The 27,510-nt window shown below is 35.5% G+C and overlaps 1 protein-coding gene across 7 annotated transcripts in view; it reads left to right on the top strand.

Annotated features, from left to right (window-relative positions):
• Nucleotides 1-27,510, top strand: part of ARID4B (AT-rich interaction domain 4B) — a 139,448-nt gene that overhangs the window by 89,109 nt on the left and 22,829 nt on the right. For 5 of the 7 annotated variants that reach the window (XM_028104459.1, XM_028104458.1, XM_028104461.2 and 2 more), the window contains exons 12-18: nucleotides 1,321-1,393; nucleotides 3,342-3,436; nucleotides 4,341-4,438; nucleotides 5,561-5,804; nucleotides 6,125-6,300; nucleotides 10,371-10,625; nucleotides 25,285-25,369. In XM_028104459.1, the coding sequence (XP_027960260.1) occupies nucleotides 1,321-1,393; nucleotides 3,342-3,436; nucleotides 4,341-4,438; nucleotides 5,561-5,804; nucleotides 6,125-6,300; nucleotides 10,371-10,625; nucleotides 25,285-25,369 (1,026 nt within the window). The remainder of the gene's footprint in view (nucleotides 1-1,320; nucleotides 1,394-3,341; nucleotides 3,437-4,340; nucleotides 4,439-5,560; nucleotides 5,805-6,124; nucleotides 6,301-10,370; nucleotides 10,626-25,284; nucleotides 25,370-27,510) is intronic. The other 2 variants (XM_088019938.1, XM_028104460.1) reach the window with 2 other exon arrangements.

Genomic DNA, 27,510 nt, shown 5'->3' with positions numbered 1-27,510 from the left:
TCTTAAGTTAAATACAAACCTCACTGAAAGATTTTTGTGACAGGAATACATTTGGCAGTTTATGAAAGTCAAGTATTGATTGTATCAGGGGGCGTTTAAGATAATATCTTAGATTTATGTCTGATTACTTTACCAAAGCCTAGCTTCTGTGGACCATGTTTAAATTGAGAAGTGCAGTTTTTTTTTATAAACAAATTAATAATTGTCATTTATTCTTCTCTGCTCAACCAGCAGACCTAAAGGTTTATCAACATGGATTTTGTTTCTGGTTTTTAACTTGCCTTCCTTTCCTCTGCTAGCTTTTGAAATAAAGGGTAGATGTCAAAACAGTGGCATTAGACAGATGATTTTTAAAATTAAAATGATAGAGTTATTTAGACTGTCATTTGAAAAGTATGCTCTTAAGTTTTACCATCAGAGATACATTTGTTTCAGCCAGAGTAACTGTAAGATGTGGATTTTGTATCACTTTCTCTGCAGTTACTCCTGATCACGTTCTCTAATGGCAGGCTCCATTGCTTATTTTTCTTTTATTTGATTCAGCACCTAGTATAGTGCCTACACTTAACTGGTGCTCATTAAGTGGTTTGTTGAATGGATGATAGTCACTGAATTGATGAGTTCCTCCATCTCACCTACTACCCTGCTCCTTGCAGGTCGCTTCAGGACCAGCTCCCTACTGCCACAGCCCCTGGCCACAGCAGCAAGAAGCTAGTCCCTCCCTTGTTAATTGATAAATCAGGGAACTATTTTATTACTTGAAGATTTCCCTAAGTCTGAATCTTCAGGTATTGCAGATCAAGTTTGTTCCCCACTTTACTGATTTTCTAAGCTTGAGGTGCTGTACAGTGGGGCTGTATATAATGAAGGATACTTGCAGTTAGAGCTAAGGGGACCCACACCTATATAGTTCTGGAGGAGCAACAGGAGAGTCAGTTTTGATGTTAAACTCTGACCCAATTTAATATAAGTGAAAGTAGGTCTTCTTGAGCCTGTGGCCCTGATTTAAAGAACAGATATCTGATATGGTAAAAAGCTCATGAGCCATCTTGCTAATAAGTCTTATTTCTTATATGAGAATTTACATTTGGAATTGTCACTATTGAGATACCTTTTAGGACATGTTCCTTTGGAAAGCATAAAATGTCTAGACTTGCCTGGTTTCAAACAGCTTAGTGTTAAGAAATAATTTTTACTTGGTAAAACAAGCCTTTGAAATATTTTAGTGAATATTAGTCTCTGCTGTTGGTAGGAAATCTTATATTATTAAAGTGCTTCTTTGAGGAAAATAATGCTCTGTTCTTCTGTGACCAAAATTAGGAAGAAATAGAACCATTTCCAGAAGAAAGGGAGAACTTTCTTCAGCAGTTATACAAATTTATGGAGGATAGAGGTGAGTTTGTTTTTTTTTATTCATGATTAGTGTTATAATGTATCATATAGATAATTAATACTTTAAGAATTCTGTTCATTAAGCTTCATGTCATGTAGTAATCATGGCTCTCTTCTTGATTGCCAGCGTCACCAGCACCTAGCATCGTATCTGTCATATAGTAAATGGAATGAGGACTTTGACAGTATTTTGATGGATATTATGGCCATGGACCCATATGGCCTGATTTCTGTCCTGGTCTGGCTACCCATCCATGGGTCCCCAAAGAACGCTTAATACTAGGGAGCAGTAGCAGAATGAGAATCATAGTACCATTTTATTTGCACCTACATAGGTGCTTCTGTGTTATAAGCCTCCCTCTCCAGAATCACTGTTTGATATACCTAGGATGTGTCTGTGTGTGTGTGTGTTTGTGTATGTGTACATGTGAATGAGAGAGAGAGGGAGGGAGGGAGACATCATACTCTAAGATGCCATAAGTCTTCTTGTGACCCAGCCACACAGAACTAAGCAGAGAATTAAACCATCCAAAGAGAGTTAGATGTAGAGAAAGGTGACAGAGTCTCAAGGTAAGCCTTGGCTTAGCTGTTCGAATCTGCCTAATGTTTTTAAAGAAATGCAAAGATTGAGGGAAAGGGATATGGGTGCTAACCTTTAATTTACGGTAGTGACCTAGTCCTCTAATAACTATGGCCCTGTTACTCTGTTGCTTATCTGCTCTTCAGAGTATAGTGTCTCCTTTCCTGGGAAGATGCTAGAAAGGGAGTGGGGAGAGGCAGAAAGCTTTTTAGCTTGAGGAGAAGGACAAAATGAATGAATAATATTTGGAAGTACCACCGTACCCTGGGAAATAATTTTCTTTGTGGGATGGGAATTAATATTTTTTAAAATCCTCATTTATATTGCCGATTAAGTAGAAGGTGGCTCGGTTTGTCTTTTGCTCTCATAAGTGATAGTGGCTACTGTAATGTAGGTGTCTTCTTATTGTTTGATATGAAATGTCTTTGCTTTCTGTATTATTTCTTTGTGTGAAAGGAGGCTTGGCCTAAGAAGGTAAGCAATTTCTTAGGCTTTTATATAAGATAAATAAAAAAGAAGAAAATTTAAAAAGCTAATATTAGAAAGAGTGACAGAATATGACCATGCCAGTCATAGGTTGTTTTGAGGAAAAGGGCCACAGTTGCATCTCCATCCCATTATTTCCTCTACCACTTTCTAGTGGTTTGGTAGTTTTAGTGTCCTTGCCTTGCATGGTCCACATTAGAAAGAAACAAAACTAGGGGTGCGTGGGTGGCTCAGTCGATTGAGTTTCTGACTCTTGGTTTTGGCTCAGGTCATGATCTCATGAGTCGTGAAATGCAGCCCCATGTTGGGCTCTGTGCTCAGCGGGGAGTGTGCTTGGGATTCTCTCTCTCCCTCTGCCCCTGACAACCCCCTGCCTCCCGCCCCGCACACTCTCTCAAATAAATACCTTTAGAAAGAAACAAAACCATATAGTCTTACCCTGGAATCATTGTTTAGACTAGTTGCCAGTTAATAACATACAAAGAAAGTATCATGAAAATCACTCTCATTGTGAAGCAGTTGCCCGTTAATTATCTTAGCCCTTTCTTCAGTTCTACTAAACCTTGTTTCCTTGATTTAAAAAAATTTTGTCCTGTTGGTATTTTATTTTGGTTTATCGGCTCTTAGCTCTTTTGCTCATTAGGGAAATGAAAATGGAATGAAATCATATAAGGTTTCGAAAATCGGGTAGGAGAAATTTTTAAAAATGAAATGGGCTTAAGTAGTAGACATCATGTTTTTGATTAACAAGGGATTTGTTTTCTCATATATATACACTTTACACTATATATAGTCAGATATTCAGTGGTGATACCTGAATCTTTTGTAATTTTAAATAAAAAATGTAGCATGGTTATAATATATTTTGTATTTTCTTTAATAGGCACACCTATTAACAAACGGCCCGTACTTGGATATCGAAATTTGAATCTCTTTAAGTTATTCAGACTTGTACACAAGCTTGGAGGATTTGATAATGTAAGTATTACAGTTAGAAATGAAACATGTTTTTCATACATGTTTTCTTATCTAAAAATTACCTAGAATTGTATACTAATGAAAACTTAAGAATAGAAGGAAAAGAAAATGGAAAGCACAAGTTAGAAACAGGTAGCTTCCTTAGACCAAATTTAAATTCAATTAAAGATTTTTTCAAATGAACTTTTTGATTTACTGTTAAGTTTGTCAGACTTTCATAAACCACCTGTGTATGTCTGAGTCACAGCACAACCATATTGGTAGAAGTTCCTTCTCTTTCTTTTCCACTAGACTGAGGGTTAATCTTTATATCCTTTATCTCTCCCATTGTGTCTGACACACACACACACACACACACACACACACACACACGTGTACGTACCCATATGTGTATGTAGAAACATGCAGAAAAATCATCGTTGAACTGAAGAAATTAACTTAAGGTCGCCATGATGTATGGTGTCCATTCAATTAAGATTATTCTGGGGGGAAAATGTATTCTGTAGATAAAATGTTTTACTAAGATCCTTAGAACTGCTTTGATTTATTAAGCTTACAGATTTTATGGGAACTAATACATTACTTAAAGAATTTTATCTGTGTCTCTTCATTACAAATTTTGATTTAGAAACCTGAATATTTTCTTAGGCACTACGCTAGAGCTAATTTAAAAATCAAATGGCCTAATATTTCAACATTTGTAATTCTGAGATTTGTTAGAATACTAAAACTTACTTTAAAATATTGTTGTATACCAAATTTTTTATTTAGAATTTATTAAGCTAGTTATTTTTCATTCCTTTGAGACCAGAACCAACACATACAAACATATATATGCTGCATTAATCAAAATTTTATTATATTCCCACCTTTTACTTTGGGAATTTTCATTTTACTTTGTTAGATTGAAAGTGGAGCTGTTTGGAAACAAGTCTACCAAGATCTTGGAATCCCCGTCTTAAATTCAGCTGCAGGATACAACGTTAAATGTGCTTATAAAAAGTAAGTCAGTGTACTTGATATACCTACGTTCATTACTTTATCTGGAAAGCAGGTTAGAATTTACTGTATAACTGAGGCTAATTATTTCTTCTAAGAAGAAATCAGAAATTTTTACTAGACTAATCACTCTATAATAGCATTTTCTACAGTGTATTCTACGAATACTAGATCAAGGAGATATTCTATGAAGAAAGTTTTTGTGGCCAAGTAAATTTGGAAAGTACTATGTAGAGGTTAAAATGCCAAAGTGTTAAAAAGTCAAGGGTTGAATCCTGGTTCTGCCAGTTATTAGCTTTTGTGCCTCCAGGACCATTTCTTTATTCTCCTAAGCTTCAGTTTCCTCGTTTGTAAGATGGGATGTTAGTCCTTGCCTCGTTGGATTACTCTGATGATTCAATGAGATTTCATGTGAATGAAGAGGCCTAGTGCATGGCATGTAAGAAGTGCTCAACAGATTGATACTATACTAATACCTTTAATAACTACTGTTGTTACATTACTCTATTTAACATTCTGACTATCTTTTCACTTTTAGTGTAGTTTTTTTTTAAAGATTTATTTATTTGAGGGGCGCCTAGGTGGCTCAGTCATTAAGCGTCTGCCTTCAGCTCGGGTCGTGGTCCGGGGTCCTGGGGTGGAGTCCCACATCGGGCTCCCTGCTCAGCGGGAAGCCTGCTTCTCCCTCTCCCTCTGCCCCTGCTTGTGTTCCCTCTCTTGCTGTGTCTCTGTCAAATAAGTAAATAAAGTCTTTAAAAAAAAAAAAGATTTATTTGAGAGAGAGGCAGGGGGCTGGGCAGAGGGAGAGGAACAGAGAGTCTTAGGAAGACTGTGCTGAGCATGGAGCCCAACACAGTGCTTGATCTCAGGACCCTGAGAACAAGACCTGTGCCAAAACCGAGTCAGATGCTCAACTGACGGCACTACCCAGGCGCCCCTAGTGTAGTTTTTTTAATGACTTTTTTTCTTCGAAAAATGTTTCTATTTGGGTTAAAGAGATTGGGAAGAACTGAACTAGAATAAACGAGAGTATCTGAGAACTTAAAAGAACTCATTTTAAAAACCGTAACTCTACAGCAATATTTTGAAATGTTTTCCAAATGTAATTTCTCTTCATGTTTCCAGATACTTATATGGTTTTGAGGAGTACTGTAGGTCGGCCAATATTGAATTTCAGATGGCATTGCCAGAGAAAGTTGTTAACAAGCCATGTAAAGAGTGTGAAAATGTAAAAGAAATAAAAGTTAAGGAAGAAATTGAACCAGAAATCAAAGAAATAAAGATTGAAGAGGAGGAGAACATAATACCAAAAGAAGAAAAACCTACTGATGATGATACTGATAGAAAGGAAAATATTAAACCCTCTCTGGTAAATCAGATACTGTTAATAGTGTTATGCCTTCTTTGGTACATTTTCTACCTAGTCTGTAAAGTTTTCATAGCTAATTTATCATAAAATCTTATACTTTATTTTTTGTGCGTTTTCTTCATTAAGTGCTATTTTTGTATTTAAAATTAGTTGTTAGCTATTTTTTCTTAGTGTTTTAGGAATGGCAGGAGTTTCTTAAAATAACTACTACCTTTCTCAATATTAGTATTGGTTGGCACTTCCTTTTGCTAACAATTAGATCATGAAATTAGTTGACGATGTATACTTTTGTTGGTTTAGTTCCTCTGATCTTTTTCTAGGGAAGTAAAAAGAATTTATTAGACTCTATACCTACACAGTCTGATCAGGAAAAAGAAGTTAACATGAAAAAAAAAGAAGAAAATGAAAATCTGGAGGATAAAGACGAGGAGACAACTGGGGTAGATGAATCCCTCAGCATAAAGGTAGAAGCTGAAGAAGAAAAAGCAAAATCTGGGTAAGAAATTTGTTTTTGGTTAAGATGCATTTTGGCTGAGTGAATTCTAGTAATTTGCTTTTTGTTTGTGTGTGTATGTCTGAATCTAAATTTGACAAAATACAGGATTATTGAGTGGTTTGCGTTTATTATGTAAGTACCATTTGCCTCCTTCAGAGACCCTGCTAATGCTACTTTGTAGCAAAAGGTCATATTTTTGATCCATTCTTCTTGCTCTCATCATGGAAATTTATGAAATTTTGAGCTAGAGAAAAAGTACTTACTACATTAAGCTCTGCTGAATAACCAGATAATATAAATTGGGAAGATGGCTTTCTGTAATGTTTTGTAGATGGAATGTTGGCTCTAGATTTTAAGAGTTGTACTGATTTCTTAAGCAAAAAATAAGAATGGAAAAGTGCTAATAATTAGTTTTCAAAAGGCCAAAATTGTTATATTGTGTTTAATGTGACAGTAGCAATTTCTTGTTTTGGTCAGTTTGGAATGAACTTATTTATTTAGCAATGTAATTTATGCACTGCCAGTGAACCCCCTGGATTTTGTAGGTGATTTTTGGCATCTGGTCTTATTTCTGAGATTTAAACAACCGAAACATCTCCATCGTTAATGGTCCATTTAAATAAGTACAACCAAATGTTTTTGATCATTTTAGTATTTTTCTGAAATTTGGCCACAGGTGCAGACAAGCAGGGAAGGGAAGCAAAATATGCTTCCTGAATATAGTGAAAGGTGTTTGTTTAGTATACTTTGTTACATATCTTTGTACAAATGTGTATATCAAGTACTCCTTACTGCTATTGGAGATTATCTCAGCTATTAAGAAACTTAGTAAGTTCTTAGCTTTTTGCCTAAAATCTCTTGATCATTTTAGTGTCCTCTCACATTTTGGCTGTAGCATGCAGATAAACATGGAAGGAAAACCTGGGTTTAGATAAATACAGTATACGTGTTTTCTCATTATACTTGGTGTTGTAGTCCTGTGTGCACGTGTATATTTGAAGTACTCCTATCTGCTACTGGAGACTATTTCAACTCTTAAGAAACTTAGGATTCAGCTTTTTGCCTAAAAATCTGATTTTCATATCTGCATGTATTTCTGGAATATCTACTGTGTGGGAGGCGCTGTGATAAGCCTGTATTTTTGTTACTAATAATTAATTTTTCGAGTTGGTGTTTCAGCTGATTTTATAGCATAAACTATATATTGTAGGTTTTAAAAAATTCCTTAACTATATAGCTTTTTAATTTACCATATATATTTATAAATGTATCATACCACAAACTGAAATTTTCCTGCTGTGACTGCCCTAATTTGGTAGATGTTCTTCAGAAGTGTTATGTGTTGGGAATGTCCAAGGTTGATTTCTGAATTTTATTAGATAAGTGCAATAGAAAATTTTACAATTATAAAGAATCATATGTATTTCTCTAGCATGTAAACTTTCTCTAAGTAAGTAGCTACTACCAAGAACTTTCCATGTCCTTCTCTTGTAGTCTAGGTATAGGAGATTAAATAAGTTAATTCAGGTAAAATGCCAGGTTCAGTGCCTGGCCCATAGTAGGTGTTAATAAATTATAGGTTTTAAAAAAAATTGTTCCATTGTAAGGAGTGTGACGTCAAAATGGGAAAGTTTGATATTTCTTTGTGAATTCAGATGAAAAATACTGATACACTTGGTTTCTCAAAATACAGTTCTTTAAACGATAAGTAACTGTGTGTGTGTGCATGTGTGCAGGTGCAGCATGCATGTGGGTGTGAGTTATATATACAAATTTAATTTTTAAAATCTGTATGCTGGTTGCATTTTATACTTTCAAAGGGTATCTTTGTTCTGTGTTCTATCTTGTTTAGTGAATTTACCTCTGATTTTTGCCACTGAATTACTAGAGGAAAGAGCAGAATATTTTATTTGGCTGATAGTAATTGTGTTGTTTGCTTTTTTATCCTTTAGTGTATTACTGAAGTGCTCTTCATTTGGTTTGTGTCTGAGGTTGATATTCAATGCAAAATTTTATTTTTAATTTTTGATTGCTTTATTATTACAGAGTATTAGGGTTTTATTCCAGATTAAAGATTGCCCTGGCTGCCACTTAAAGTAGATTGTGCTTGCTATTATTGGCATTTAGCAGTTGTGCTCAGTGCACTGTATAATGTAAGACCTAGTTTAGAGTTTGTCTTCATTTAAAAAAATCTTAGGCGTTTTATTCTATATCTCTCTTTTCCCAATATATAATGATTCTGAGGTACATGATAAATCTTTTCAGTGCATAGTAAATTGCTTCTTTTGTTGTGGCCACTAGAATACACTTCCTTTTCTCCCTGATACGCAGAGCTGTAAGTTTATGATTTAAACAAGTAATATTCTTCCTCCCCCAAAAATGCCTTAAGCATTTTAATTTATATATATATATATAAACATTTATTTATTTAAAATTGTTAATAATAGTTTATCATCCATAATACCCTTTCTGGTAACTTTCTAGATATTTCAGCCTTGCTAATAATTATTTCTTCATTATAGACATGTTAATGTATTTTTTATAGTAGAGTTCCTATTTTTATCTCAGATTATAGCTGGTTTTGTTTAGGTCTTAAATTTTTTTTTTTAATTTTTTGTTGTTAATCACCATACATTTTTAGGTCTTAATTTTTAAGTACCTATTCATTTGAATATAAATGAGTCTTTAAAAATAGAAATAATTCTTGAGATTCTGTAGACTTTGTGATGTATTTCAGAGAAAACTGATGCATTTGTTACTTCTGTAAACTTAGACTTAATTTCACAAGACTATTAGGTTTCCCTTCATCCCTCCTGGCTCACTATGTAGAAGCAAAGGGGTAGGAGAATAAAAAATCATCATAGTGTTGCTTATGTTACTATAGATTATTTTTGTTGCTTACACAACTGCATACTTAGGAATGATAATAAAGTATGTTATTGCTAAAAAGTTTGCACAGAAGAATATAAAACCAGTTATCAGTAGAGAAAGCATTTTATATAAATATTGTATTAATCAACTTTTAAAGCATACTTAGCTGTGTTGCGGTTCTGTTTTATGATTTTATTTGTCAGCTCTAAAGTGATGGCTTCTTTTTGAGAGAAAAATTGTTGTAAAAAGTATAGACATAGTTTTTATACTGTACAGCAGATAAAAACTTAGAAGTAAATACAGTTGAATTTCATTTTGAAGTTTTTTAAAAATAATAGTGTTTGGAAAGATTTATAATTGAAGATTTTCTCCAACTTGTTTAATACAGATTTGTGGCTAATATAAAATGAATGCGAATGCTCAGTTTTAAAAAGTACACAATATTGAGAAGATTGAAATGGTCGCAGTGCTGCTTCTAGAATGATTTGACTTTTGGTTTGATATTACTTGGACTTGGCCTTATATACATATTTCATTGGAACTTCAAAGTTGAGAGAATTGGTAGAAGACTGTCAGTAAATATACGGTAAAGAAAGCAGAAATTGTAGCAGAGTTTAGAAGAATAGAAAGAAAAAACTTGATGGGCTATTGATGTGAAATTAGTCAGATATTCCTATGAAAGGTAAATAATATTTCAGTTAGCATAACTTTGGAAATTTTGGTTGGAGCACCTTTTAGAACTCAGTAAGACTAGCTGTTGGCTAGTAAAAGTTTTGTTTTAAACCACATGAGGCTGGAAATATTTGAATAAAAATAACTTTTAGTCTGAAAATGGCTCTGAGGTGTAATGATTTTTGTTTTTGTCAACACTTTTGTATAAAACATATTCATAATAAAACCTGAAACAGTTGTTACAGTCGACCTTACTAGTTTCTGATACAACTTCTGTTCTGGCTGCTGGAAATTTTTCCTTTGATGCATTTTTCAATCTTCATTTTCTCTAAATTTATCTTTCTGTAACCATGGTCATCTTATACAGTTTTAGTTTTTAACGTTACGTTGAAACTCAGAATTTCATACACATGGAACCTGCTGTTCCCGGAGCAGTCACAGCCACGATTTTTATCATTTTATGTGGTTTGGAACTGAAAAGCTTATGAGGTGTCTTTTATTAACTGCAATTTTTTAAACCTTTCAAGAGATGAAACGAATAAAGAGGAAGAGGAAGATGATGAAGAAGCAGAAGAGGAGGAGGAGGAGGAGGAGGAAGAGGAGGAAGAGGATGAGGACAACAATGAGGAAGAGGAGTTTGAATGCTATCCACCAGGCATGAAAGTCCAAGTGCGGTATGGACGAGGGAAAAATCAAAAAATGTATGAAGCTAGTATTAAAGATTCTGATGTCGAAGGTGGAGAGGTCCTTTACTTGGTGCATTACTGCGGATGGAATGTGAGGTAACTTGAGTTTTAGCTAGTGATTACTACCTAAAAACACTTGTAAAATAATTTTCTACTTTAAAATTGAATTAACGAATTGCAGACCTGTCAGTATTCTAATTGAGGTCATAGTAAAAAATATGTAGATTTTAGCATGTAAATGCCTCACATAGTGACTTCCTACTTAACTGTTTTTAATACTTACAAGATATCCCTAGTGTCTAGAAAACTGAAATCTGGCCCGTTGATTTTTATGCTATACATGTAGATTAACAGAGGCAACATTGGTGAAGTGATAGAACAATCTTTTTTCAAGTTCAAAAGACTTTGGAGCTTCTTGATGGCTGCAGGTTACTACTAGGCTTCTTGCTCTCTTGCGTTTTCAACTACATTGCCACGATAACCTCTTCCTTGTAATCTCAAGTCATCATACTTCTTTCCCTCAGTAGGCAGGGATTTTAAGGTTGTGATTTCTTAAGAAGCTTTAGCCATTTTCAGAGGGCCTTTATTTCCTCATTAACAGCTCTTGCGTTACAGCCTTCTTCAGAAGCCTCAGAAATTTGTCTATTTGAGACAATACGGTGGAAGTGTAAGCAAGTCTGCTTGACTAAAATAGAGTGCACTTTCTGACTGCTGCTAACCCTAGGGGGATGAAAGGCAAGACTAAGGTTTGGCTTTAGGTTGTGGTCAATGACTTAAGTTCTTTTCTAACACAAGTTTTCTTTGGTTTATCCAGAGATTTTGTATTTGACTTTTATCCAAAATTGGCAAGCCCGTTTTAGGGTCTGGTCATTTAGAGGATCTTTTAAGGAAAACTGAATTCATTTTGGAATATTTGATATTATATTTGAAATACAGCCAATGATAGGGTTGTTGCCCTTGAAAAGTTCACCATGTAAGTTTCAAGCGGTGGTTTCAAGGTGTGCGTAGGGTCTTCAAGGAGGAATATAGTTCCCATGCTTTTTATTTAAATTGTATTCTGTGATTTGGAAAGTTACCAAGAAAACATCATCTCAAATGCTATTTCTTAAAACAAAACTGTCGTCTCTGTTTCTTAAAAGTCCATTTTGTGTCGTCCTGTTGTGGCAATAGGAAGCTCTAGGAAGCGTGGCTAATCTGATTACCTTTCTTATTTAGAAAAAAGTATAATTCTGATCCATTCTGAAGCTTGGAAGAAAATAACAATTTAAGTCATCAGGAAATGTCCAGAAGTTTTGTTTGGGACCCGTTCTTTATTATTTCTGACAAGCAAGATAAAGTTTTGGATTTTAAGAACGCTGTTATATCCTAAGTGTTGTCCTGAAACATGAGCTTTTCCAGAGAATCAGTCTCAACATCATGTGTAATTTACCCTTTTGTTTGTTGGCTCTTACGCTACCTCTGTGTGCATGATTTTTGTCACCTGAAGGGCTGGCTGTTACTGATCATGCTCAAAGGAAGATACTTGAGATCTCAGATATAGTTGCTGTAAGAATATTTTGCCCAGTCTTTGATATTTAATCATTTTGATCTTACTAAATGATCTTATTAATATAAATACAGAAGGAATTCCCTTTATGCCTAGGATGTAACTGTAAATGTTGAATATATTAGCTTAAAATTAGGAGGGGAAAAAAATGGAATCAGGAAAAATTGATAATTACTGAGGAACACCCACAGGATAGATAAGAGCCACATCATCTTTTACCTCTCCTTGAGTTCTTCAATCCTAGTTATTCTGCTGGTTTATATAATGAGGCAGTTTTTCTAGTGGCCTTTATTAAATGCTTTAAATTTTGTGATCGGTAGAATTTAGGTGTTCTCCAACTTGCAGTATTATCGGGGCTTGATTATTTTCTATTATCTCATTAAACAGAGAGGAGGCCTAGTAGGTGAAAGAATTGAGACATTCATGAAATTATTCTGCAAGGAAGATACACAACTCTATGTTTGTTAAGAAAAGATGGACTAAAGGCGAGAGTTATCTTATCCTAGGAACACTTGGATTTTAGAGGGTAGAAAGAGAATGTCGGTATTTTCGCTTTGAAACTGCTGGGGGGTTGCGTAGGGTAAGGAAAGACTTTGAATTGAGGCCTTCAAGTTTTTAATAATAGAGAAAAGAAAATGAGACCTAGTTCAACAAGACAAGCTTAAGTTACTGAGAAGGATGCCATCTACTCCTCACACCTCAAGCGTTTGTATGGTCTGAACTTTCAAAAGAAGAAAACTAACCAACTTGATGAAGACCTGTAGAGTGGATCTCTCCACACTCCAGCATCATAGAGAGAACTGTACTTCTGTAGATCAGCAGTTAATTTTCTTTGAGTCAGTAGAACAGTACTCCTATTTCTCTCTGAAGCTAATCTAATGGGGACCGCAACAAATGCTCACCAGTTCTACAACAAGTTTCCTATTATTCCGGTGATCTTCAGCTTGATCTTTGAATTTACACTTAAGAGACGTGAAATTAGAAATGAAGATTTATGCACGAAAGTTCATGAAAATAGTTTTGTCTCTTCAGTGGAAGTCATTTATTATTATAGCAATTTAGGAAATTTTATATGGAACTATTTATGTGAGTTTTGTTTGATCCTGAAAGGTCACTTTCCAGTGAAGAAATTTTTCTTAAAGAAAATAAGAGTATCTGTCTTAGTTTAAAAAATACTGTTTTTCTGGTACTTTCTACATTTTTCCTTTTTTTCTAAAGTGCTGTGTAAACCTTTATGTTGATATTTTTATTTGTACTCCTATTTCACAATTGAAAATGTTAATTTTTGCTACACAGAGGATAGTGTTTGGGCCAGTTTGTTTTTTACTACCAGAATGGAAAAAAAAAGGCTTACATCCAATTTTATGGAAAACAGCCAGAACTCTGGATCTTAAACCACATACTGGCTTTTAAATGGTATAATACTGCTACAGAATTTTTCAGATGAGGTGGTCGTATATCAGACTATTGTCCGATACACGTAGACTTGGCTAGATTGTCACGTGCTTGGAGAAAAGTCAGTGCTTCTTTTATAAATTGTTTTTAACTCTCCTAAAAATAGCATTCAATCTAGAAAAATGGTGAAATATATAAAAGTAGAAAGACAATTATTGTAGTATGTTCTCTTTCAGTCTTTTAAAAAACATAGCTCATATGTTTTTAAAAATTATAATCATACTTTAGTAATTTTTAATAGTAGCCTTTCTGTTTGTTTTCTCATAGTGATGTTAATATTTTATAGAAGTTTTTAGTACCATTAGCTAATTGATCCCTTTCATTCTCAAGTTTCTAAGTCATGCCATAAACGGAGTGATTTTTGAAAATAAAGCTACACTTTGAAATTCCACTGCTATAATCTCTGTTGCACGTGTTGTGTGTATCCCCCCGTTCAGTGATACAGCTAAGTGTATTACAGCTGTCTAGACCGCTTGGCTTGGGATTTAAAATACACCAGTATTCGGTTATGTATTGAGGCTGATTCATTTTTCTCCCATTTCTAGTTTGGCTTTCCATAATCAAGGGGTTGGGAATTTGACTTGAGATTTTTTTAATATTGAGATTCATCAACTACATTAAAAAGATATCTCCAAGTAAAAGAGAAAGGGAAAAGCAACACTGAAATTTCAACTGTAAAACTCCTAAGTAGCAAGTTAGTTCAATTCCATGTTATAAGTTATAGGAAACTGAAAATAAGATAAATTATACTTAAATATTTTACTTGCAATAAAAATGCATTTCATTTAAAAAAATATTTTACCTCTCTAAGCAAATCGCCTCCTCCTTTGAGGGAATAGGGGTGGGGGAAACTAGTCAAAAGCTTCCACAAATGGCTTCAAACCCACTTTGTGCTAACATTCAGCTGCTTTTTAACAAACATCTGTTCCTTAATTTGGCATACAGAAGTTCAGTATCATGTGCAAAATACCATGCTGGGACTGAAGGTAAAAAGAAGTGGTCCCTATTAAGGAATTGATTGTCCAGGCAAGGGAATTACCCCACCAGGATTTACAAACACTCTCCCTCCCGAGGCTCTCAGCCCTCCTTTTGTGTTGCTTACCTTCAGTCACTCCTTATAATCATTTCTTTTGACCCACATGCTTTTCTGTTGCTCTTGTGTTGCTTTGTATTCCTTCCTTGACAAAACCACTGGAACGCTGCTTAATTCTCATGCTGTTACTCCTGGCCTGCATCTGTGCAGCTGATCCTGTCTGGAGAAAGCAAACAACCACGCTCACTTCTTTTAAATTCATGACTGTGAACTTCAAGTGGCCACGATACGTCTCTCCTCCATTCACTCTCCTTCTTTCTCAGAAGACTGTTTCATACTGTTTCTTATCTCTCCTCAAATGCCCAGCATCTCTTCCCCATCCTCATTTTCAGTTGGTGACCTTACTTTATAACCTCATTGAAAAATTGAAGTGAGGAGAGAATTTTGCAGACTTTCCACATCTGCCTTCTTATACGTGCACCTGCTGCCACACTCTCTGCCTCTTCCTCTTTAGTCATCTATGAAAACAGGCATGCTACTATCTCAAGCCATTCTTCTAATTGTCGTGCCTTCTCTCCTAAGTTAGAGACATGGGCCCAGAAATTTTCCCTTTTTGCCTCTCTTTTGTCAGTTTCTCGCTCCGTTTTGAAGCATCCACGTCTGGACCTGCAGTTATTATTATTATTTTATTTATTTATTTAATTTATTATTTTTTTTATTTGAGAGAGAGACGGGGGAGTGGGAGAGGGAGAAGCAGGCTTTCCGCTGAGCAGGGAGCCTGATGCGGGCCTCGATCCCAGGACCCTGGGTTCATGACCTGAGCCAAAGGCAGCCGCTTAACAGACTGAGCCACCCAGGCGCCCCTGGACCTGCAGATGTTTCTCCCATCTCAAAACTCACTTGAGCTTTGCCTGCTTTTACTACTGTGCTATTTCTTTGCTTCATTTCCATCCAGCAAAACTATGAGTTCACACCTGTCACCCAGTTTCTCTCCAGTTGTTCTATGTAAACCCGCTCCACTAAGGCCTTTGCCCCTGTCACACCTCCCTGTCACAGCTGAATTGCATCCTTCCTTCTTGATCTCTTGTTACTTGTCTCATCAGTGGTATTTGACCCAGCTGGTCGCTCCTTCCATGAGAGTTTTCACTTGCGTTCTGGCTGCGACGGCGACAACTGTTTTCCCGGTTTGTTTTCCTTTTCTACCCTCCCTCAGTTATCCTCTTTTGTTTCTTCTTGTGTTTTCTTCTGTGTAGTCGTGCTCTTCTTTTATCCTTCTGATACCCATTTTAACTTCTTTTACATTCCATTCCTATTTTTTCAGTCCTAATTTGAGTCACTTTTCTGATACTGAATTTTTCCAAATTATTTTTTGGAGCCAAAGGGATTTGACCTTCTGGGATATAACTTACACCTAGGACTGTGGGCAATTTTTTTTTTAATTGTTCAAGTTTTCTAAAACATTAGGACCACATTACTTTCCAATACAAAAGTGCATTTAACTTTAAAACATGAAAAAATCCCACTTCCATATTCATTCTTTTAGTATCCCTTACCACGTCTAGAAAAATACATGCCTGCATATGGTAAGTAGGAAACAAATACTGAACTAAATTGGACCTCCCAGCAACATAATAGAAGTAGAACAGAAGTTAAAATCTAAATAAAAGGGACTGGTCTATAAAAATGACACCTATAGAATATAGAGACTGATGGGGGATTGGCACGGCTGTGGCCTGGCTCTCACTGGAGCCTCTTGATGCTTTTATATGGGGTAACTCTTTAACTCTCTGAGGAACTGTCCAGCTGTTTTCCACAAAGGCTACACCATTTTACATTCTTGCCAGAATTGTCTCGGGATTCTGGTTTCTCCATACCCTCACCAACATTTGTTATTTTCTGTTTTTAAAAAATGTTTATTATAGCTAACCTAGTGGGTACCTCATTTGGTTTTGATTTGCATGTTTATAATGACTAGTGATGTTGAGCATCTTTTCGTGTACTTATTGCCTATTTGTATGTCTTCCTTGGGGAAATGTCCATTCAAGCCCTTTGCCCGTTTTTGAGTTGTTTCTGTTGTTGTTGAGGGGTAGGAGTTATTTATGTGTTCTGTATGTTAATCCTTTCTCAAATATATAACTTGCGGATAGTTTCTCCCATTCTGTGAACCCGCAGAATTGTCTTTTCACTCTCTTGATAGTGTCTTGATGTACAATAGTTTTAATTTTTGATAAAGTCCAAATTCATCGATTTTTTTTTCTTTGTTGTCCATGCTTTTGGTGGTATATCCTAGAAAATACCGCCAAATCCAGTGTTGTGAAAATTTCCCCATGTTTTCTTTTTTTTTTTTTAAGATTTTTATTTATTTATTTGAGAGAGAGAGAATGAGAGATAGAGAGCACGAGAGGGAAGAGGGTCAGAGGGAGAAGCAGACTCCCTGCTGAGCAGGGAGCCCAATGTGGGACTCGATCCCGGGACTCCAGGATCATGACCTGAGCCGAAGGCAGTCGCTTAACGAACTGAGCCACCCAGGCGCCCTCCCCGTGTTTTCTTTTAAGAATTTCTTCTAGCTCTAATACCTAAGTTTTTGACCCATTTTGAGTGAATTTTTATATGTAAATATGGTAGTCAGTTCTTTTTTATGATCTCTTTTTGTCATATGAGGAGCCCATCTCCTAATTAGTAACCAAAATGGGGTTGAGGGTGAGAGACTAGAATGAATCTGATTGGAAATACTCCTGCTCTGTGACTTTCCTTCTGCTCTGTCTCCTTTTGTCCCTTTAAGAATTTTTATGTCACTTCAGCTTAATTTCTCTATTCCTTCTGTCTGCAGAATGTTCTACAGCCTTACTTTTTTTTTTCTTTTACTTCCATGTAATCTGATCCTTGTCATACTTTGATTGTGTAAGCCGTTGTTGGTCTTAGGAATGTTGATAAAAGAGTACAGAGTTGTTCTCTTCCTGTGCTTTGAAATGATTATTCTGGTAATGATAGAAAGAAAAGCAAAGTACTCTAGGAACTTTTCTGCTTTATTGCTATAGTACGGAAGTTAAAGAACTATAAATGAAGACCATTTGACAGTGGTTTCTAACTGAATATCTGCAAACTTGTTTTAGAGGGCGGGGAGGACACATTGCCCCTGTCTTTTTAACCAAGACTTTCAATTCCCTTTGCATGTTTTTCCTCCTGTGTGCCATTCATTTTTTCTTTATACCTCACTGTCATGATTTCAAAGCTCTCAACTTCCCCAACCCTCCGTCACAGTCTCCCAGCTTATTCACTTTTTTAGAATGGAAAACATACTAAATTAAAAAGTACTATGGCAGTCAAAGGACCGTGTTACCACTCATGTGAAAAATTCTTGTGCAGTATGAAGATGCTTTGTATCAGACAGTCCTACCTGTAGAGACAATTAAAGCAGTGAATAAAGTGAACATAATAATTTCTACTTTAAAAATATGACTTTTGAGTCGACTGGTTTTTCAGTGCAAGTGAATATAAATATTTCCTTCCTGAAAAAAGATTAGTAACTCGGGTATTTTTGCATTCAGATGGGCTTTCTTTCTTTGTGTTTACTTAGAGTGTTTACTAAATTGAACCTGTTCCATTCAGTAGTTTTTGTAGACTTGGCAGGTACATTTAATGTAAAACGTGAATGTGGACCTGTTCATTTGGTGGTTTTGTAGATGGGTAGGTCCATCAGTATATTTGTCTAACTGTGCATAAATACTGTCCCCTAAACTTATCAAGTGTTAATAAAGTAAACTTTTCGGGTACTTTTAAAAGTCAGTATCTGCGTCACAAAATACAGTGAATGCCGCAGTTGTTAACCATTTGCAATGATCTCTATAAATGAGCCTGGTACAATGCTCTGTGATGTGTTCTTAACATTACATATTACCTCTGCCTAAAGACCTACACCTTTGTTTCATTTTACAAAGTTAAACTCTGCGGGAAAACCAATTGATATAAATTACTATACCGTGCTCTTGGGCTGCTTGTGTCAAATATTAAATATGATTATGCTATAATATCCAAGTTATTGTCATTCTGTTATATTTTTAATTATGCTGAACACCATTCCTGTGTCTTTTAATGTGGATTTAATATTAAGTGTTATATGAAGTGGAAATACAAAATGTTAATGACATGCTTAGAATTTTATTTTTTCAATAATATAATGCTTTTATTTTTGTTTCATTACATCTTAAGAACATGACAGAAGGCATTAAATTATGTTCAGTGGGTCTTTTATAAATTTTGCTTTAGATATTCTTTCAGATTAAAATTATATGTGTAAATTCAGATTATTATAGAAAATTCAATGAAGTGGGCAAATATTGATAAAATGGCTTATAAAGTTTATAATTTAATAACTTGTTACTTTTCATATGACTTGGTCTTTTTTCCTATTACAGTGTCATACTTTTTTTTTCCTACATTTTTTTACTTTAAAGAGGGGGAAAAATTTCTTTCCTTGCTAAGATAGCCTAAATTTCCACTTTAGATGTTAGGTTTTTAAAATCTGAGTTAGTTATATGACATATATTAACTTTTTATACAGATAGACAAGATATAAAGTACGTATTGTTTAGCTCTTATTAAATGAGTCTAATCCTTACAGAAAACAAAATACAGATGATTTCAATATTTTATCTAAATTAATGGTTCTTAGATTTTGTATTTTTTATAATTTGTATACATATTTCAAATAGCTTTTTAATATGTCACTTGGTTTTGCTTATGAAATTATTTTTTAAATATTTTTATTCTGCATGTAATTATTATTTTTTTAAATCTCTAAGGTTATGTCTTTGGGGTATGTATTAAAGCACACTGATAATATTTCTTTGAAAGTGGTTTGGTTGGGTTTAAGAAGAACCAGAATCTGAATTGATTTGGGCAACAGAACCATTTTGGTTTCTTACCTGGTTGACTAACATTCTTTTCCGTTTTTATCATTGCTAAGTGATTTCTTAGATGATTTGCCAACACATCCAAACAAAAATCAGAAAGCTGTTTTTCTCTGTTTTTCTCTGGTGAGAGCAAGTATGTTACGGTCTCTGAATGGTTCCTTCTAGCTTTGTATGAATATTTTAATTCAACACATTTAAAAATTCAAATATCTATGTGGCTGCTGCTTTCAGAAAGTTCAGAAGGTTTGTATTGTTAATTTTGTAATTACTGCTTAGTGTCGTCTTCTCTGTTACATGGTAAGCTCCTTGTGGGAAGGAGCCATGCTGCTTTCATTCCTGAATACTCAGTGCCTAGTGCAGAATTTGTCACACAAATAGTACCTAAGAGGTATTTATCAAATGAATAAGTCTTCATGCATACTTTTAGTCACGGAGTTTCATGTAATTTTTTACTTTAGGGATCATCTGGTCCAGCTCCTTCATTTTATATAGCTCAGGGAGCAGACGTTTATAAGTTAAATGAGTTGCTCATGCATCTGTTCTTTCATGTTTGTTCCATTAGTTGAATATTAGATGATCTCAATAGAGATATTCTCAGGTATGCCATATATATACTTTGAAAATATTTTCCTTAATACTTTAGTTAAATATCTGATGAGATACTTGTCTAGATTTTATCCATTAATTACAGTGGATTTATTGATCATTGAAAAAGTATGCTCTAATTACTAACAGACTTAATTTTCTAATTTAGTATTTGTTTTTTTAATTCAGTATTTTAATACTTGTTTTTCTTTTTTTTTTAAAGATTTTATTTATTTATTTGAGAGAGAGAATGAGAGAGAGAGAGAGAGCATGAGAGAGGGGAAGGTCAGAGGGAGAAGCAGACTCTCTGCCGAGCAGGGAGCCCGATGCGGGACTCGATCCCGGGACTCCAGGATCATGACCTGAGCCGAAGGCAGTTGCTTAACCAACTGAGCCACCCAGGCGCCCCAATACTTGTTTTTCTTAGTTTTTCAGTATTTGTTTTTATTTATTTATTCTTAAAGATTTTATTTATTTATTTGAGAGAGCAAACGAGTGAGAGAGTGCACACGCACACACAAGCGGGGGAGTAGGGAGAGAGGGAGAAGCAGGCTCCCTGCTGAGCAGGGAGGCCCATGTGGGGCTCTATCCCAGGATCCCGGGACTACAGCCTGAGCCAAAGGCAGATGCCCAACCGACTGAGCCACCCAGGCGCCCCTCAGTATTTGTTTTTAAATGGAAGAATTCAGTAATGTTTTTATTGTGCCCTGGCAAACTGTATTTCCTTTTGTTACAAAGAGGCCAATTACTGGCTTGTGATCATAATTTCTAAAGGTAATGTCCAGTTAAAGGCAGGACAGTTTTTATCAATAATCCAAACTACTTGGTTTTCTTCAAACATTCTCAGAACTCTTTCATCGCTTGGATCCAAAGCTGTAAGTCATTTTGTTTGTAGGCCCACTGCTCAGCTTACATTTCTCTCCTAGTTCTCCGACTACATGATCACTAAACATGACAACTGACAGCAACAGGCCCGCTAACCTTGAATAGAAATCTAGGTATTTAGTGAGAAAAAGTGGTTTCTCTGAAGTCTGAAGACCTGTTAACCCAAAATATCTGTTAAGAAGTGTTCTTCCTATGCAGTGGAGAGACCCCATCCAAATATGTGTTGATTCCCTCCATGGTACTTAAAGCAGAATCGAGAATATTGGAGCGCCCCTGACTATTGTAGCTGAGGGAAGGATAGCATGCCTTGTGTATTTGAGGATGTCTGAGAAAAGGACTAGAAACATTTTCAAATAAAAAAAAAAATGTATTGCATTTAGTTATTAAGATTCTTATATTCTTTAAGAATGTATTTTGAAGGATTAATGGATATCTTAATATGGTACCCTAAGGAGAAATTGAGAACGAGTTTATGGTATTCTGTTTCTTAGCTGCAATTTTCTGCTCTTAGCCACTTCCAGTAATTTCAATTTTTATGGTGTTCAGGATATTTGGATTTGAGCTGAATTTTCTCATTTTCTATCTTCATTGATTACTTTCTTATTATGCCTATAGTAAATGGTCTCTTTTTAATATATATTAAATATACTGTATTAAAAGTCAAAGTTTATATAGGATGAACAGCATCAATTTCGTGTAGTTCTGAACTAGATTCCCTTCATTCAAGTATTTATTCTTAGTATTTGATAGGGAGTCAAGAGATCTTGACCCACTAATCTCGCTTCCTTTTCTTAAATATCTGGCCCGAGTAAAATCAAAATTAAATTGGCCTACCTCTTTCTTACATAAGTTACTGTCTGTAGGAAATGTTGTGGGGTTGTTGGGGTTTTTTTGTTGTTATTTTGTTTTTGGCACAGTTTTTTTGTTTTTCTCTCACATGAACTTATGTATCTCTCCTTTCTGTTCTTTGAAAGTATTCTATAAAGAAAATGGGACACTTGCATGTTACTCTGAGTAGTTACATAAAGGGAAGGAACATTTCTTACTTTTAAAATACAGTAGTGATCATGGGACGCCTGGGTGGCTCTGTTGTTAAGCGTCTGCCTTTGGCTCAGGTCATGATCCCAGGGTCCTGGGGTCAAGTCTCACATTGGGCTCCTTGCTCAGTGAGGAGCCTACTTCTCCCTCTCCCTCTGCTGCTCCCCCTGCTTGTGCACTCGCTCTCTCTGACAAATAAATAAAAATCTTTTAAAAAATAAAATAAAATACAGTGATCAGTTATAGTTCTCAGTTTATTCTCTAATCTTTTTTCCTTGTAAGATTAATCAGACAACTAAAGTGCCATTTAGGACCTCATTAAGTTTTGAAATATTTGTCTGGGTTAATGTTTGTGTCAGCGATCTCAACTTTTATTTGGTAAGGGCATTTGTAACCTGAAAGCTCTCCCTTAACTAAAATTCTCACATTGTTTTCAGTTCTCCCTCATCACAGGTTGTGCATTTTTAATGTGGCTTTTCCAGCTGCTGGTCTATTACTCTTCTCTGTGCTTACTCTGGATGGGACCTGTCATCCATGCCCTCTACCATTATTCTGGTATTGACCAGAATGTTTTAAGAGGCAGTCCCTTTCCCATTTTTCTCTGATTCCGTACTTGGTGCTTTTTTGGCAAACCTATTGCTCTCAAAGTCAATTTACTTTCATGGTTTGAGTTTTCTTAATCTGTGAAATACATTCATTGATAGACTTTTAAGGCATGTTCTAGTCCTAAAGGCTATTAATTATAATACCAATATAAATGTTGTGTTACTACATTTTGTAAAAATAGAGAATAAATCTGGTGGAGAAAAGAAAAAATCTAAAAGACCATAGTGTCACAACAGGGGAATGCCCGAACAAACAAAAAACACTGAGAAAGTAGAACAGAAAAAGGCAAATAATAAAGGAGTAATAATATTAGCTAATATTTATAGGACTCTAAGTTACCATGTACCTGTTACTTCAATAGGAAACATATTTAAAGAATTTTCCAAGTCATCCCCTAAAACAATACAGAATATTCATTATTTTAAAACAAAACTGTCATCCAAAATAGTAAAGCCATAGTGTTTAAGTACTACTATTCCAATATTTTAGAAGTGTGTGTAGTTCCTTTCATCTAATTCCAGAATTTGTCTTTTTTTCTTTTCTGCCTGGTCCCAACGCTCTTTCCACATCCACAGTCACTACTTTAAGTTCTCCTGATAGCCAGTCCTCTCACAGGACTGTTAGAGAAAATGATTACCAGATAGCATCTGTACACTGATGGAGGTTAGGCAGTGGGCATCAGCCTGTACCAAGGCAGCAGCTTTTATTTTATTGATGTGTATGTTTCTTTTAAGTTATATCCATTCTCTCTGAGTCATACAGAAATCTTGCTCCCTCATAGTGAACATCTTAACTATGGAGGCAATAACTGTTTTTTTGCTTGTTTGATGTATGTGGTGTTCCACGTTAAGATAGACAAATAAAAGAATATCGTGGTGATGATCTTAAGTTGAAAGCTACTATTTTGCCCTAATTTGAAATATAATTCATGTCAGAAACCCAAGTTGAATAGTAAAGATGTCTGATACTACAGAACTAACTACGTAACAGTCTTCAGTAAAGAAAGGTAAAAAATACTATATCCTTGTTTAGCTTACGTTGATGTTCTGTATAGCCATCATGGACTATCTTCAGTTATCTCATAAGAAGATAGGAAGCTTGTTTTGTTTTCTTTTAAACAAAGTACACAGCATTGACTTCCATAAGTATGTCCAAGTAAGAGCAACTTCTAGGAGTTTTCATTCAACTTTGTGAAGGGCAAAGATATTTTCTGTTCCTTTTTTCACCTTCACTCCAATTTTGGAAGGAACTAAATTGCTTTCATCTCAAGCATAATGCAATTTTCAGTATTCATGGGAAAGTTAAAAGTACTATAAATATTTAGGTGGGTGCTACTGTACCAGTATAAGTACCAAAAGGGGTGTGTTGAGTAGAATAATAGTATTTGTTTTAAAACTTTTCAAAGTTCTTACCATGTTTGATTTTTGAAAACTATATGTGCTATGCAGTCTTATTTTTTTATTTTTCTTTTTTTAAATACAGTCTTATTCGATACAGAATACACTAAGTCTGATGTTGAGATTGGCTTGACCAGGGCCACATAACTAGCCTGCAGGGATTATGTGAAGACTTTCCTAGAATTCATTCCATTCTTCCTCATTCTCTCTCATTATCACTGTGGCCCTCAACAGCTTCCAGCAGATACAGACACAATCCCTTGCCTGGGGGTGTGCCCTCAGCTTTACTAATACCAGTGTGTGTACTGGCCAGTAGCACTTTGCCTGGGGGTTGTTACAGGCGTACTTTCCAGGCCTCCTCTAGAGCAAGAATATCATTTATTTGTCAGGTAATGACCCAAGTCATTTACTTCCTGGCTTAGGGCGTATACTTCATTTAGTACCTCTAATAATGAGGGCATTCTAATTTAAAAGCTCATCTTCAGTTGTTCATGTTCTGGAGTTAAAAATGTCAGGGAGTTTTCCATTTTGCACAATAAATGTATATAACTTTTGAACATAAAAAGGTTAATTCATTTTTAATGTTTCTTCTAGTTGAGTTTTTACAAACTGCTGTTCTTTTTTGCTTTAAACAAATAGCTTTATTGCAGTCAGGAGTAAGTTGCACCCTGTGAAACTCACACAGATTGTCAGCATTGAGTGGAAAGGCCGTCAGGGCTGTTGACCCTTAGCTGTGTGTATATGTAGGAAGCATCTCAGAATATTGAAAAACTTGGCCGAGTAAAGCTTTCCTACTACTATTTTCCGGGAAGGTTTTTTTTTTTCTATTGATTTTGCATTGTCTGTAAGTTATAATACTATGTTCTTCTATCACACAATGTCATTTAAAACTAGAGCATATTACCTTAGCTTCCTGATATTTCTAGGGGAAAAAAACGACTTACTGCTTAAAAACAAAACAAAGTAAAACAAAAAAAATGTAGAAAATATTGTGGTTTCTTTACAATACAAATTTGTATTTTTTGGTAGCAGAGTAAGGAGCGCTAGTTTAGACATCAAGAGATCTTTCTGGTCTTGGTTCAGCCGGTAGCTGACATTATGTCCTTGGGCAGATCACTTCATCTCTCTTTTTGGGCCTTGGTAGCTTTATTCATTGACCCAGGAAGTTGAACTGACTGGTCTCCAAGGTCCATTCCTGTTCTAAAATGTGATGATTCTATTTATGAATTTCTCTTTAATATGGCATAGTTACTTCTGTGATGTTTTGTGTACTTATACGAGTTTCCTTTAATTTTAGATATGACGAATGGATTAAAGCAGATAAAATAGTAAGACCTGCTGATAAAAATGTGCCAAAGATAAAACATCGGAAGAAAATAAAGGTAAGTGCTTATTTTGCTAAAAGTGCTTATTTTGCTACATCATATCTGTTAATTAAAGAACTTTTCCTCTAAAATGATGCATTAAGTGTGTGTGCTTTAGTGTTAGTGGAGATAGCAGTACTCTTAGAACAGTGAATTTATCAAATGCTAGATTTGGGTATAGTTAAAATTGTCAGCTTATGGAAAGGTCTTTTGGAAGCAGCACTAACTGATCTTTGAGGCTTCTTGAGTCCCAATATTGTGTAAGGCCACCCAGCCAGGTTTCACTTACTTATTCCAGTCCTTTTTGCCCCTCTCATCGCCGCCTAGGAGCCATAAAATAGTATGGCTGGGAGCCTGGCTTAGTGTAATGGCTGTAAACTATCCAGAGGAAGAAAAGGAGGGAGGTATCTGAAGGCAGAGGAGAGCCTCTCTGCACCTCGTCTGTTTCTCTTCTTCTTTATCTGACTCTATTCGCAGGAGCTTAGAATGTGTTCACAGGATCTTGTTAGCCCCACCATAGATGGGTACCATGGGGAATCTCTTAATGAGCTTGTGTGGAAATTAATGCTACCGTTGTGCATAATAGAATTACTCCTACTTATTCTAAGACTAAGTCTTTTAATTGTTTCATTAGAAAGTCAACCATTAACTAGGTTTCAAAATGTTTTTTATCTTTTTAATGGCTTTTTTACCTTTGAATGATACATATAGTTGAGGTGTTCAGTAGTTTTTCTGAAATTCAGTCTTTGTATTCACAGTGAGAAGCTGTTTCCTTTCCTGCTGGTGACCCCCAATAGTGCAGGCTTTCCCTCAGAGTGGTTCTTTTCTCACTGTAAAATTGGGTCTGTCCTTCAAATTTTGGTGTAGCAACCCAGGAGCTTCAACTAGGGCTTCTCAAAACCCTTTCATCTTCACTTTTGGTCTTTATTGGCAAGTATGGAAATCAGGATATTTAGCATTATTTTTAGCTACTGGAAGAGTTGTGTGCGAGTGGTGTTAAAAAAGCCAGTTTCTGTACACAAAGCAAGTTTTAGGAGGGAGTATTTCTCAGGTAGAGGAGGGGGTAGGGATGGGAGAAGTGGTATTAGAATATTCCCTAGGGAGTTTTTTTCCTAAGTATTTATTCTCAATTCAGTTCTTGGCCCCTCCCAGGGCATATTACAATTCTTGGTCATTAGGGAAGAGGCATGTGAATTTTGAAAAATCTTCCTATATAACATTCTGATATTGCACACCCCTCTCTCACTCTGTCTCATCTGTCTTCTGATAGCCATTAAAAGTCATATTTGAATTTTGAATAGGGTGGACCTTTTCTGCCCTCAGAATACATGTTACATTATGATCTCTGGAATAAAATAATGAAGTAATGAAAAGGCTAGCAACAGGAGACAAATGGAGCAGCACTAATTATTGATAGGTTGGGGTCATCTACCTGCACATCAGACTTTTTAGTCCATTCTGAGAATTAAGCCCACATGTCTTAAGTGAGTGGCTCTCACACTTGAGCACCTATCACAGTCATCTGGAGGACTTGTTGGAACTCTCATGGCTTGGTCCCATCCCCAGCATTTCTGATTCACTAGATGTGAGGTTGGTTCCAGGAGTTTGCATTTCTAACACATTCCCATAAGATGCTCATGGTGCGGGCCCAGGGACCACACTTGGAGAACCATTACCCCAAAGCATCGGTAATATGTAATGAATTACCTTCTGTGCATCCAGAATCATGATAGTGATGTGTACCATCTTTGGGAGAAGTGTGAAAATAGTCACTGAGATTCTATAGTCTGTCTCTATAATAGGATTTCAGAGTTGTTTACTGCTCCATCGTGCTCTACATCATCATTTAGGAAGCTTGTCTAAATGATTTTTCCTATAAATTATTTTCAAAACCAATTTAAAAAGCAGTTTCCAGGAAGTATTTTAGTTAGCCTCTCCTCATTTTAGTTGTAAACAGACAGTTTTTTCCCCTCAAACGTTAATTTATCAACGAGGCAGGAAGGTTGCCTCTTGACTTCACTTTATAAGAGATCATTTGTTTACAGTCATTCCCAGTTGTCAGCTAAATGAAGATGTTTGGAATTTTGTCATTCCCAACCCACATTTTATATTGAAAATGTTACAAGTTTTGAAACTACCAGGTTGAAATTTTTTTTAAA

This window comes from Eumetopias jubatus, unplaced genomic scaffold, assembly GCF_037043125.1.
Source record: "Eumetopias jubatus isolate StellerSeaLion01/CBP00866 unplaced genomic scaffold, mEumJub1_p1.0 scaffold_17, whole genome shotgun sequence".
Taxonomy (NCBI): Eukaryota; Metazoa; Chordata; class Mammalia; order Carnivora; family Otariidae; genus Eumetopias; species Eumetopias jubatus.
The sequence above is the reverse complement of the archived record's forward strand: the minus strand, read 5'-3'. Positions and strand labels throughout refer to the sequence as shown.